This window comes from Siniperca chuatsi, linkage group LG2, assembly GCF_020085105.1.
Source record: "Siniperca chuatsi isolate FFG_IHB_CAS linkage group LG2, ASM2008510v1, whole genome shotgun sequence".
NCBI lineage: Eukaryota > Metazoa > Chordata > Actinopteri > Centrarchiformes > Sinipercidae > Siniperca > Siniperca chuatsi.
The window spans coordinates 19984667-19997040 of NC_058043.1; the positions used below are offsets into that span (position 1 = coordinate 19984667).

At 38.2% G+C, this 12374-nt stretch overlaps 2 protein-coding genes across 7 annotated transcripts in view; one reads left to right on the plus strand and one right to left on the minus strand.

Annotated features, from left to right (window-relative positions):
- The window catches only part of LOC122888442 (SPRY domain-containing protein 3-like), a 21488-nt gene extending 14506 nt beyond the window's left edge, over window positions 1-6982 (minus strand). Inside the window, exons 1-4 of one of the 3 annotated variants that reach the window (XM_044222897.1) lie at window positions 6845-6982; window positions 5137-5283; window positions 4926-5001; window positions 591-715 (exon numbers count right to left, since the gene is read on the minus strand). In XM_044222897.1, coding sequence (XP_044078832.1) covers window positions 591-715; window positions 4926-5001; window positions 5137-5264 — 329 coding nt within the window. In that variant the 5' untranslated portion in view covers window positions 5265-5283; window positions 6845-6982. Of the gene's footprint in view, window positions 1-590; window positions 716-1925; window positions 2063-4925; window positions 5002-5136; window positions 5284-6844 lie in introns of those variants that run through there. The other 2 variants (XM_044222905.1, XM_044222914.1) reach the window with 2 other exon arrangements.
- Window positions 6189-11525, plus strand: LOC122888492 (insulin-like growth factor-binding protein 6). 4 transcript variants are annotated; one of them, XM_044222993.1, is made up of 5 exons: window positions 6189-6403; window positions 9262-9532; window positions 10146-10174; window positions 10287-10406; window positions 10533-11525. In XM_044222993.1, the coding sequence occupies exons 1-5, from the start codon at window positions 6224-6226 to the stop codon at window positions 10635-10637; spliced, it is 705 nt and encodes a 234-aa protein (XP_044078928.1). In that variant the 5' UTR covers window positions 6189-6223; the 3' UTR covers window positions 10638-11525. The 4 variants fall into 4 exon arrangements, with proteins under 4 accessions (XP_044078928.1, XP_044078946.1, XP_044078937.1 ...); XM_044223011.1 differs by lacking the exon at window positions 6189-6403 and adding an exon at window positions 6983-7160; XM_044223002.1 differs by lacking the exon at window positions 6189-6403 and adding an exon at window positions 8800-8886.
- The last annotated feature ends 849 nt before the right edge of the window (window positions 11526-12374 follow it).

Genomic DNA, 12374 nt, shown 5'->3' on the forward strand with positions numbered 1-12374 from the left:
TTGCTTCCAGTAACAGAAAATTAAGGAAAAAATTGTATAAAATCAGCAGCTCATTTGCGTTATCTCCCTCCAAGTAATAAAGTCAAATTATACTATATATATTTATACTACCTAGTGTTTGTACTGCAAAATGCACTGGATTTTCACCTGGATTTTTCGAAAATAATGACGCACCCTTCTGACCTAAGGACCTCTACCATGAACTGAAATGTCCTCATATCCAGCTGGAGACCTTTGCCGCATGTCATTCTGGATCTCTCTCACCCATCATTTCCTGTCATCTCTCTATTGTCAAAGCATAACTTTTTTTTTTTTTTTTTTTAAAAAGACTGTGTACTTTACTTCCCTTTGATGGAGCCAGCAGTGCTTGTGTGCTGTTGATCTGACTTTTTTATGGGAAGTGTTACAGTGTTGTATTGAATTCACATCAATTTACAGTATATTATTATAAGTTTGTGCAAAACCTACATGAGATGTATAACATTACGTTGTGTCAGAAGTACATTATTCTGCTGCATCTCCATGTCATGTATCATTGAGATCATGTTCAGTCTACAATACATGTAAAGAAAATCATCATTGTCACATACTTGCCATCATCAGCATGAAAAGCCACAGAATGTGGGAGCCAGCCCGGCTGATGGTCCAGCTTGTACAACTGAGGAACCAAACCAACAGCAATCATTCCCCTCACTCCTGTATCGATGATGGTCACCTGCAAAGAACACAGGTTGAATTATCACAGAGAAAAAAAAGGGATTATCTTTGGGATGTCTTAAAATAGTAATCTCACCAAATCGTCCTCATTTTAATTGGAAAGATTTCATTACATTCTAAGAACCTTGTACTGAGAGATGTGAGCATCAAAACTTAGCCAGTAGCTTTACATATTAATGTTTCTTCTAGATAATGTGAGGAGTCATTTTATTCTTCCTCTGACACATCTTTGGACGTCAACCTTGAATTTAAAATCCAGAGCAACGAGTCATGAACTACTCATTACATATCATGTGTGGGAGGCTTTTATATTGTGAGACAACATAAGCGGAGCAAACTGTGCTGAGACAGAGGAAGAGGAGGAGTATGAGAGTGCAGAGTGCAGTGAGTGTGAAGAACACAGATGTATGTATTTTTTTTAATTACAATTTCTTTGATTTTCTTTTGGTGGAAGTTGTCAGACGAGGGTGATTCAGCCACTGAGATAAATTAAATTCAGTACTCGTATGTTGTGTTCACAAAGAAACAGGTTGTCAGCAAGCAAAATAATCATGTTTATACAGCCAACATTACTTTATATTTCAATGAAAAGAGTCTACATATATGCTAGCTGCGCTGTGAAGCTGTACTTAAGCACAGCGATGCTATGACCTAAATGCTAATGCTAGCACAGCAACATAGTCACAATGACAAAGCTACTACGCTGATGATTAGCAGTTACAATGTTTGTTCGCCATCTTAGTTTAGCGTGTTAGCATGCTAATATTGGCTAATTGGCCCTAAACACAAAATACAGCTGAGGCTCATGGGAATGTCATTAGTTTTGCAGGTATCATAAACTAAAGTATTAAACAAATAAACTTTTGATGCTGGTGCTTCTAGCGATTCACCAAAGTCAGAGGGATAAATTCTCTGCAGACCATGAATGTCTGTACAAAAATTCATGGCAATCCATCCAACAGTTGAGATATTTCAGTCAAAGTGGTGACCACAGTCTACCTTCTAGTTAATAGTTTTTATGCTCTGCTGCTTCAGGCTCTACCCCAGATTTTTACATGCCATCACATTTTGCTTTTGGGTTGGCACTGCTTCTCCTTTCACTTAATGAAATTTCCAAACCAACCTGAAACAACTGCATGTTGGTTCAAAGGGAAAACCCTTAAGTAAAGAGCTGGCCTTCACCATTGTTATCATAACTGAATACTGACCATATGACATCATCCCTAGGGAGCCCTACATGGACGCACTGCAATCGGAGCACTGCTGTCAAATCCAGGGCAAGGAGAAGAGGAAACTTTTAAGTTCTTTCCTGTGACCTCAACACCGGCCTCCTGAGAGTGAGAATACATCCTTTTTTCTGCCTCAGTGTAATACATGCAGAAGAACCCTAAAATCTAACATCAGTATCCACTTTACTATCATATAATAGCTCATATGCCCATTTACGCAAATCACTTCCTCCCTCCTCCTACGTGACTCCCACAAAGTGAGTCACCATAATGAAGCACATGTAAGTATAAAGGTTGAGAGGGTTAGTTACTGTTTCACTACACGTCAGACCGGGGGCAGGATGTGTGTGTTAGGCAAGTTTGAACATGGTTTATTCCGAGAATCAGTCACTGTCTTGGGATGTTTGTGCATTACAGTGTCTAGATTACCAAGACCAAGTGAAATAAACAAACCAGCACATGATTTATAATAAGTTGTGACTTATTTAGCTCTGTGAAACCAATTTGTCAGGACCGAGATAAGAAAGCCCCTGCATCAGATCGAGTCAATACACTCATCAACTCAAAAGCACCAATGAAACTTTGATATACTGTATCCGTGCAGCATATGTAGTACAGTATTGACCCTTCTTACAGGCTGACAGAGTTTTACTGGCTGCTAATAGAGGCCTTTTACAAATAAAGAGTCAGAACACAACAGCACAGTATTGTACGTTTTAGCCCCCTAGCAACAACTAAGACTTGTTGCTGGCATTTTAGCACAATATCATTTAAGCAAGTGCATATTTAAAAAAGGGACAGTTCACCCCAAAATCAAAAACACATATTTTTCCTCTTACCTGTAGTGCTATTTATCCATCTAGTGTGAGTTGCCGAATTTTGGAGATACTGGCCATAAAGATGTGTGCATTTTTTTTAAAATATAATGGGACTATATGGCACTTGGCTTGTGGTGAACTGTCCCTTTAAAAGCCCATTTTACAAGGTTCTCGATTTAAAATGAGCCAGCTAGAAAGATTAGCTAAAAAGTAAAAAAAATTTCAAACACCTCACAGAGCTAACATTATCTTAAGTAGCTAACTAGCTACAGCTGATAAAATCTGGCCACAACAGCTGTAATTTCAGACAGCAAAATCAACGGTTGCCGGCTAGAGATGTGACGCCTGCTTTAGTCTGCCTCTGTCTGAAATCAAGGACTCATTGTTATGAAAATTACTGTTCAAAATCTGCCTTTGTTATAATTGTTAATAGCATGTGTTGAATGCTAGAATGGAGGGCTTAACAGGCATAGCAACAGTAACTGAGAGGGCTGGGGCTTATAACACCTTTTGTATAAAGTGTATGAATCAATGTTAATAAACTAATAAACAATGTTAAAAACTGCAAGAAACATGGGTGTAATGCTAGTGACTACATTTACTAAGTTTCTGGAAGACTAAAGCTCTTCCTTCTTGATTTCTCTTCTGATCCAAAAATATAGCATTGTCTCTTCTTAATCACAAAGGCTTTAAAAGTGATGCAATCAAAAAGACATATTGTCTTAACCTTAATTGAACTTGCTAAGTTGATTGAACTGTGTGTCAACATCAGAGTTGCAAACTGACAAACATGCTCAGCATACAGAAGTGAATCTGTTTGAATAAAAAAATGCTAGTTGCTTAATTGCCACTTAATTGCTGGCACTGCTTCTGACTTTGGTATAAATGATTTTGGCATATATGACTTGAACACACACAATGTAAAAAAGAGCTGCCAAGTAATTTAACAAATCTATTTCCCACCTGAAAGATTTTTGTTTCTCAGATAAGCGCTGTTCCCAGGAAGTGTCATGATTTCTTTTTCATTGTGGCTCAACAAGATGAAGGCATGCAGTCAGACACGATGGCCTGCCAAGTCTCCTCTCATCAACACAGGGCTGTGTCCAAAATCCATAATAAATACTAATGCTATAAAACATATAACTATAAATACATAACGCTATCATCACAATCTTCACAGTACATTGTTTTGACAGTTCGTGTACAAGAAATGAATGTACTGTTAACTGGAAATGACACAACATTGTGGATCACTGCTGTTCTGATCACAGTTTCAAATATATCACAGAATGTATTTACCAAATACTTTATTTTATGTTTTCTGAAATGTATCAGAGCTGAAACCTCAGTTACAAGAAAACCAATGTCTTGTGGTTGAAAATTGTTTTAGTTATCTCCAGCTCTGAGGAGCTCCTGCATTTCTATTGTGCACTGCATTGTGGGACAATAAGTGTCCATCAATACCGCAAACAATTATTGATTTATAGGCATACTAGCATCCTTGATTATATTAAACTGTATAAAATTTCAGTGCGAACACATTACCAACTCAAACCCTTGGTTAAAATGTATATGTAGTGTGGAAACAGGACACAGCTCAATACATACATATATTTACATATAGTATGTACTGTATGTACAACTTAACCCCTCTCGATTAATTCTTTTTCACTTTCATTTGGAATAAAGTGACCTGTGTCAAAACAATTCTGAGCAATTGGGCTGTTTTATCACACCCCATTCTTCTTATATTAAAACTTATATTAGACAAAGAATTGAGAGCCATCAAAAGTGTCATGAACTGTCAAGAGAGACAGCTGTGCAGTCAACAGGGAATATAACTGGTGGGAATGGCAGAAAACGTGTTGGACTAATAGGCTGATAATTACATTGGCAGTTAATCAACAATGAAGCTGCTCCCAACTGTGGTACATAAAAAAAACTCAGCTCAGGTTAGAGTTCAGTTTGGGTTAATCACTGAATATCACACTGAGACTCATAAGGACACAAAGTACAGAATTATTGTTAATCAGGCAAATTTACATGTAAAATCAAGTCACTAAATAACAAGTGTGGCTGCAACATTTCCCTGAAAAAAAAAAATTGTCACTACTGTGTCGTATTAATGGTCATGGACTGAAAGGAAATGATCAACTCTTACTTCATAATAGCGATTTCTTCTCGACAACGGCCTGGCCGCCACAAAACATCCAACTTCATCTGAATTCCCATGATACCTACAAAGAGATACAAAACATTACTATAATCATCACTTCTGCCAAAAGCAAGAAAAAGAAGGGCTCTAGCATAAAATGAGGGACTAAAGCACATAATTTCAAACTCTCATGGTGGCACTGCTGCATCGCTGTTACCTGAGTATGTCTCCGTCTCTCAGCATCCTTTTGAGCCGCTCCCGGTATCGCACCGCTCGCACTTCACGAATTTCTCTAATTCGCCTCCTCCAGTTCAGAAAGCGATAATGAAGGTTTATGTCATCCATGTCTGAAAAGCATTACAATCTAGGACACAGTGTAACAAATCAAAAGGATGTATTACTGCTTTAGAGAATGTTATCAGAAAAAACAGGCCAACTAACATTAGATGTTTATTTAAAGACAAATGGCTGTTTTATTTTTAAATCTATTTATGTATATAATTTGTGCCTGATGATTATTTTGACTGAAATATTCACACAAATGTTAATCAGTATAGCCATAAAAGCTGTTGGGAAAAGGGAAACCTTCAAAAATAAAATGCAGTAACAGCACAGGTCCTCCTTAAAACACAGCAAACATCTTTGACCACAACGTGATTATCACTGTTGCCTGACAACAAGAAGGACCTGGGTTTGAACCTCAGGCCAAACCCTTCCCGTGAGGAGTTGGTGCATTTGTGTTTTTCCATTTACGTTTAATCCCACATTCCAGAGACAAGCAAAGGCCTGGACAGTGACTGTACACTGCCAGCAGGCAAGAACGTGAGTCCCCTATTCGTGTTAGTCCTGTGATGGTCAGGTGTGTCCCTTGGGTGTCTTCCACCCAATGTGAACTGCGACTGACTCAAGTACAGTTTGGCTCTTCTGTTAATGCCCATGTATAAGAGACACTCAGTGGTGTGTTTCTGGTCTTTCTCAGCCTGAAATACTGCAAGCCTAAATGCTAACATTTGAACTCAATGCCTCACTGGTACTGCAAGTAATGACGATTTTCATTATTGATTAATCTCCCATTATTTTCTCAATTAACCAATCAATAATTTTGTCTATAAAGTGTCAGAACAACACTTGAACAAAACCTGAAAACATTCAGTTAACTATAGACTAACACAAAGAAAAACAGCAAATCTGCAAACTTGAAATACAGGAACTAAAGAATGATTGGCATTTTGAAATGACCGAATTTTTTTTTCCTGTCAATCAACTAATCAATTAATCGTTTTAGCTCAACATTAGTGCACTTCATGTATTATGCTTTTTCCTGTGCCAGGTTATTTACTCAAAGCCAGGGTGAATCAGGTGAAGGCAGCTTTTTTAAAAAGTTTAGTTTTTCCATTCAAATTCATATCTCAGAACAGAAGTATTTTACTGTGTGGATTTTTATTTTCGCTGGCTCATTGGGTTATCATTGGGCCTACACTACGGTAAGCCCCCGCGTAGTATTACAGTTTCGTTATACAAAGCCTGGACATGTTGTCTGTTCCTCTTAAAACATGAACAGTGAAAGGAAATTATGGGCTAATGTTTCCAAAGTGATGATAAAACCAAGTTACCAGCCCAAACACGACTGAATAAAATAGTTGAGGATCTAACTGGTAATGTGTTTTGATAGAGTAAAAAAATATGCGAGCTATCACCTCATATTATCATTTGTTGCGTGTTAAGTTCTCCGATGTACCTATTTACGAGCCTACCCTGAACGCAGCATCGCATTTCCAAACTACAGGCAGGACTCGGTTGGCCGGCTAGCTGCTTTCAGCGACACATTATCACGCTGAATGGCTAATAATGTACTGTAAACATGACTATACCTCAGGTTATCCACAAACTATTCAAAGCCTATTTGTCTCATGTTGGTTCCTTACTGTTTTAAAACTTGTAACGCGTCGTCCTTCGGTTTTTCTTCCAATTTTAAGGAGGTGAAGTCTGTCACTTTATGTCCAACCTGCGCTGTCGGAAGTCCCGCCTCCTCAACCAATCACATCAGAGAGACAGTGTGTAGTCTTTAACCTGTGCTGTGCCGTGTGTGCGTGTAGTTGTTCGAAAGGTTTTTTTCTTTGGTTTTATAGTTGGACTTTTACATATGCCTTTTACATATATTTTACATGAGGAGTACACATGGGGGAAGTTCAGCTGTCTGGAAGAAGCCTTCTTATAATTTTTGTCTATATTATAAAAGCAGTAAGACCTACTTTACAGTCATATTTAATGAATTATTGTTTAACGTTTGGAAAAGCAAGAATCACAGAGTTGCTAAAGTTGTAGGATATTCCATTGAGGTTTGCTTTGCTACATCTTTTCTCTGGGGTAGTGATCTGTGAGAAGCATAAAGAAAAGACAGACGGGGATTATTTGGTACCTTAACAAACAATCCTTCTGTAAGTGTTGTAATGTGACCCTTTCATGGTGAGCATATGTTACTATTAGTAAATAATACAAAAAGTGGGCATTATGGATAAAATCATTTATCACAGTGTAATTATATGTTGTGATATTGATATAAATCATTATATAGGCTAGTACATTTCTAGAAATTGAATTAAGAAACTGTTGCATAAAATACATACAAAGAACAGGACTGTTCATTTATCAAAAAAAAAAAAAAATAATCAAGATATCTCATCACATTATTGCAAACAGTCCTATGAATTCAGTATCATCCTCACCAGTATCATCATACTCATACTCTTCTTCTATGAGTGGGTACTGGGCTACCTTTGTAACAACATTGTATTTTTATCTGAGATGAAACATTCACAAGCTGGATATTAATACATCAAGTCAGAGGACAGGCTGTCAGATTTTTAAGATCGTGTCTTCTAATTTAATCTGTTTATGACTCACAGGCGGTGGAATTTGCAGGGTGGGACTTTTTGCTCGTGGCTATTAATGTCTTAGTCATCGAACCTTGAGTGGCACTCCTTCAGCCTTTCAGTGTCGGCCATTTCCTCTGAATCTCAAGCCCTGCAGTTACAGACTCTGTAAACACATAAGTGTTTGTTTAGTGGTTGCTATTTAAAGAAGTCATAACAAAGTCAAAAACAAGGATGAAAAGGCTGGATGTAACTAAATACTTGTACTCCCTTTATTCTGATTGGGTGTTTTTGTTCACAGTACATGTATTATTTTGAGTAAGGCCACTATGTTTATTTATACATTTTTTAATGAAAGTTTTTTGACTGAATTTATGTGCTTGACTGCATTTCAAATCATGCTCACCGTACCAGCTCACTATCAGCAAAAACAGCACAGTATTGTAGCAAAACAACTGATTAAAGAGCCATTTACTGTATTAAAAACATTTAAATGTACTTGGTTGAGGTGGAGCTAAGTTTAACTGTTTGCATTATGTTTAATAATCTCCTTATAGGTTAAAGGATAGGATAGGATAAATTTGGTGGAGTAAAAAGTACAATATTTCCTGGGGAAATGTAGAGGGAAACAATAAAGTAGCATCAATTCGAAGTACTCAAGTAAATTACAACTACAGCAAAAACAGCACTTAATCAACAAGTACATAAATGTACTTAGTAAGATTCCACTACTGCTGATGGCTTTACTTTTTCATTTAATTTTGTACTTTTACTCGAGTTGGTCATTTTAGATTTCAGCTACAACTAATGGTGACTGATTATGAGACGAAAAATCTAATTAATTCTGTATAGACAGATGGCAAAATTCTAATTGTTTCTTTTTTATGAGAAACAGCAGTAATCTAAAAACTTGCATGGTGAATTTCTTGTCTGAGCCATGATTGGTTGATTACATGAAAGCGTCACCTCTCTAAATAAATGACCCTCTCGGTTGGGAAAAGGCAGAGCAATGGAGTAGCCTAATGCAGCAATCACTTGTGATTAATGTCGGTGTAGAAAACATTACTATCCTGCAAGATGACAGACAACAAATGGTATGAGCATGCGTGAGTGTGTATGTGTCAGAGACAAGGGGAAACGGGGTGTGCTCGGCTGTGTGGAAATGAGAGGGAAAACTAACATTCTCCATCACGTACCCTCCCATACCTTTCCCCCACTGGTTCGGGCTCTTTAAAAGCTGCTGCCAGTGGTGTCTGTCAGCCTCATTATCACTTTGTCTTGGCTTGAGGGAATTACTATCCACCTTGCGACACACAGGCAAACTGCAGTCGGTGGATCTAAACTAAGATCAACAGATCAACAATCAACAAGTCAGTTGTAGGTGGCTGGACTGTTAGCATTTATTAGTGGACAACTTTCAGTGTGAGATGCTTTTGTATCTAAACATCCTGCTGCTGCTCCTCCTGCAGCCGGCTCTGTCGAGCCCAGTGCCGCTGACCACACCGTCCAGAGGATGTCCCACCTGTAAATCAAAGTCCACACCGACTCAGCCGTCTGTAGATTTAAACGCAACCTCTCTGGCCGTTGGAGAACCATGTGGGGTCTACACTCTGAGCTGCGCCCACGGTCTACGTTGTGCACCTCCAGAGGATGAGCCGAAGCCCCTCCGTGCCCTGCTGGAAGGCAGGGGAGTCTGCAGTAACGGCAGCAGCATCAGCCCGACTGAAAATAGCCATACAGGTAAGGTTCACACTGAATGAGTCGTTCAGGCTTTGGACGCACAGTAGGTGAGGTTCATGGTTTATGGATTTTTAACACTCCCCTTCTGCTGATTCATTTGTCAGATTTTGACAGTTTTACTTCCTTATATTTCACGTTTAACCAACACGCGAGCGTTCACTCAATCTTCCTGTAGTGTGAACGTGAGTTTGTAATAGTCAAGAGAAAATCTGAACAGAGAAACACACCTGTGTTTACACACCAAGTTTCCTTTTCCACGGCCCAGCTGCTCACAAGCCTTTACATAACAACATCAGCATAAGGAGATGTGGTGAAATATCACAGTACATGAAAAATGTTTTTATGGCGCAGTGGCCAGAGTATAATCATTGATTTGTTTTTCAAGATGGGTTTTACTATGCACCTATTAGTGCTTTTAGTATGATTTGTGCTATTAGTTAACTAAGAGGGAAGTACATTACAAAACAAACTACAGCTGTTTTTGAGGAGCTCATAAAAAAGAATAATTGGAGTTGACCTCAATGAAATGAAATGAATATTGTTTGATTTAAACAGGTATTCACACAGTAATAAGTGATCAATGCTAAATGTTTTTGTCTTTATATGATCCTAGACCCAGCACCCACTGAGGATCCAGATGAGGTAAAAAATCCTCTTTGTCTAATGACCTAAATAATTCAGAGAAACAGTACATGAGTTACATGCAGTCAGGCTCGCACTTAGTGTATCTGTTGGTCTCTGTCTCTTCCTACAGGCGCCATGTCGCAAACTGCTAACTACACTTATCAAAGGTCTTGATGCCCATTTATTTAACTCACGTCATGATATCTACATGCCCAACTGTGACAAGCGTGGTTTCTTCAGAAAGAAGCAGGTGAGTTTGCAAAATAGGACGAATTACAGGAAATCATAGAAATCATTTTAACAAAGCTTTCCTATAGAGGCGTGGTTTGTACTTCCAGCTGCAAAAACGAACTATTTGTTTGTTCTGTTTGTGCAGTGTTGGTCTTCTCGAGGTAAGCGGCGGGGCAAGTGCTGGTGTGTGGATCCCAATGGCATGCCAGTCTCCTCAAACACTAAACAGAAGGGCGGCCTGAGTTGTTAAAATGCATGAAGCCTGGACTGAAGCAGAGGAGACTGAAGCTTCATTACCGATATGAGATAAAAGATGAAGGAACACCACACAGAGTCTAAAGGAGCTCGACACAGTCTCACATTTCATTCTCCACCTGCCAGAAGCAGCTCTCCACCAATGAGAAGCTGCTTTGAAATCAGGTTTAACTTTGTCTCCTTGCGCCCTCTACTGAATATATTAGGACTTTTATATATATTATATTAGGATACTATACTGTCTCAAATTCATATCAACGTGAAATTATCCAGCCAAGTGAGCAACCAGTTGAGGCAATCTGTAGTAACCTGAAATGTCTCTTGCCCAATAACTTAACTCTGCACCCAAAGTTTGGGCTACACTCAACTTGTTCATCTTTAAGTTTCAACATTTCAGCTCTATTTGTTTCAGGAACAATATGATTTGGATAAATGTATCGTATTTATGCATATATTTTATAGTATTTTCATAGTATTTTTTACTTCAAAACCACTGTAACTGTACCACTGTAATTACTGTACATACTCTCTAGATGTAATCCTATTTATGTTACTTTGAATATGATATTATATTTATGTTAATATTGCTGGTAATTTGAATAAGTAATTTATCAGTGGTTGTCCATAAGAGCAGACACCTGAGGTATTATTTGAAAAACCTGATTTTCTAATGCAGAATTAGACGGGGGCATTATTAGTATGACTTTCTTTTTTGGCATTCATCAAGAAAGATTGGCTCTTGAACAATAAGAGGAGGAATGTTAAACTGATGGGCAACATTGCAAACATGTCCATGAGAGACTTTGTAGACGCTTTGTGGGTTTTGTGCATTTACACAACATTTTGTTACCTTTTTTTAAATAAAAATGACTTTGCTCAAGAAGTAAATTCATCTAGTCCTTAAAACCAACATCAGAGATGAAGAGAAACAGAAGAAGAAAAAGGAGAAGGCACAACTTTCAGGACTTAACTAACAAGTCATATCAACACATATTTCCCTATTTTAAGTGCCACTGTTTCTTTTCACAAAATTCAACAGAAAGGAGATTAAAGGTATTTTGAGATCAAACTCAGTAAGCTCAAGTATCAGCATGCTTACAAACGCTCTATCCATTTTGCATGAGCTCTGAGTCTGAGTCGCTTGGTGCTTTTTGTAACTAGTGGATTGAATATTTAATTTTGGCTACAATAAAACCAATGGGCTTCATTATAGTTGCAGAAAGCACCGTGATGTTTGTAATAACATATGCCACATTGAGACCATGATTACTCTGAGTTACAGAAAAATAGAAACAACTGCATTTTGCAATAGTGTCCATTAATACAAAACTACTGTTGTATTTGTAAAGGCTTATAGGGAAATTATTATTATTATAATTCTAATGCTCATTATTATTATTATTATTAGCCTATTATCATAAGAAAAAAAGCCAGCCACACATCACATGCAAGAGACTAGTAGGCTAACGATTATTTCTGCCTGTTGTTTCATCATACTGACTGTAATGCTGATTCTGCGCCTGTTTGAGTTCATTGTTGTGGCACTGAACCGACGTGAAGTCTCCGGAGCAGCAGGTGTCAGTTGGTTCACAGCGCCGGCAGGTTGCTGCTGCTGCTGCTGCTGCAGAGGCTCCACAAGGCGGACTTCAGGCTACTTTACATAAACAGGACGCCACAGATGCCAACTAAAACCCTGTTCACAGACTGAGACGCGGATAAATGTGAAAGTGCG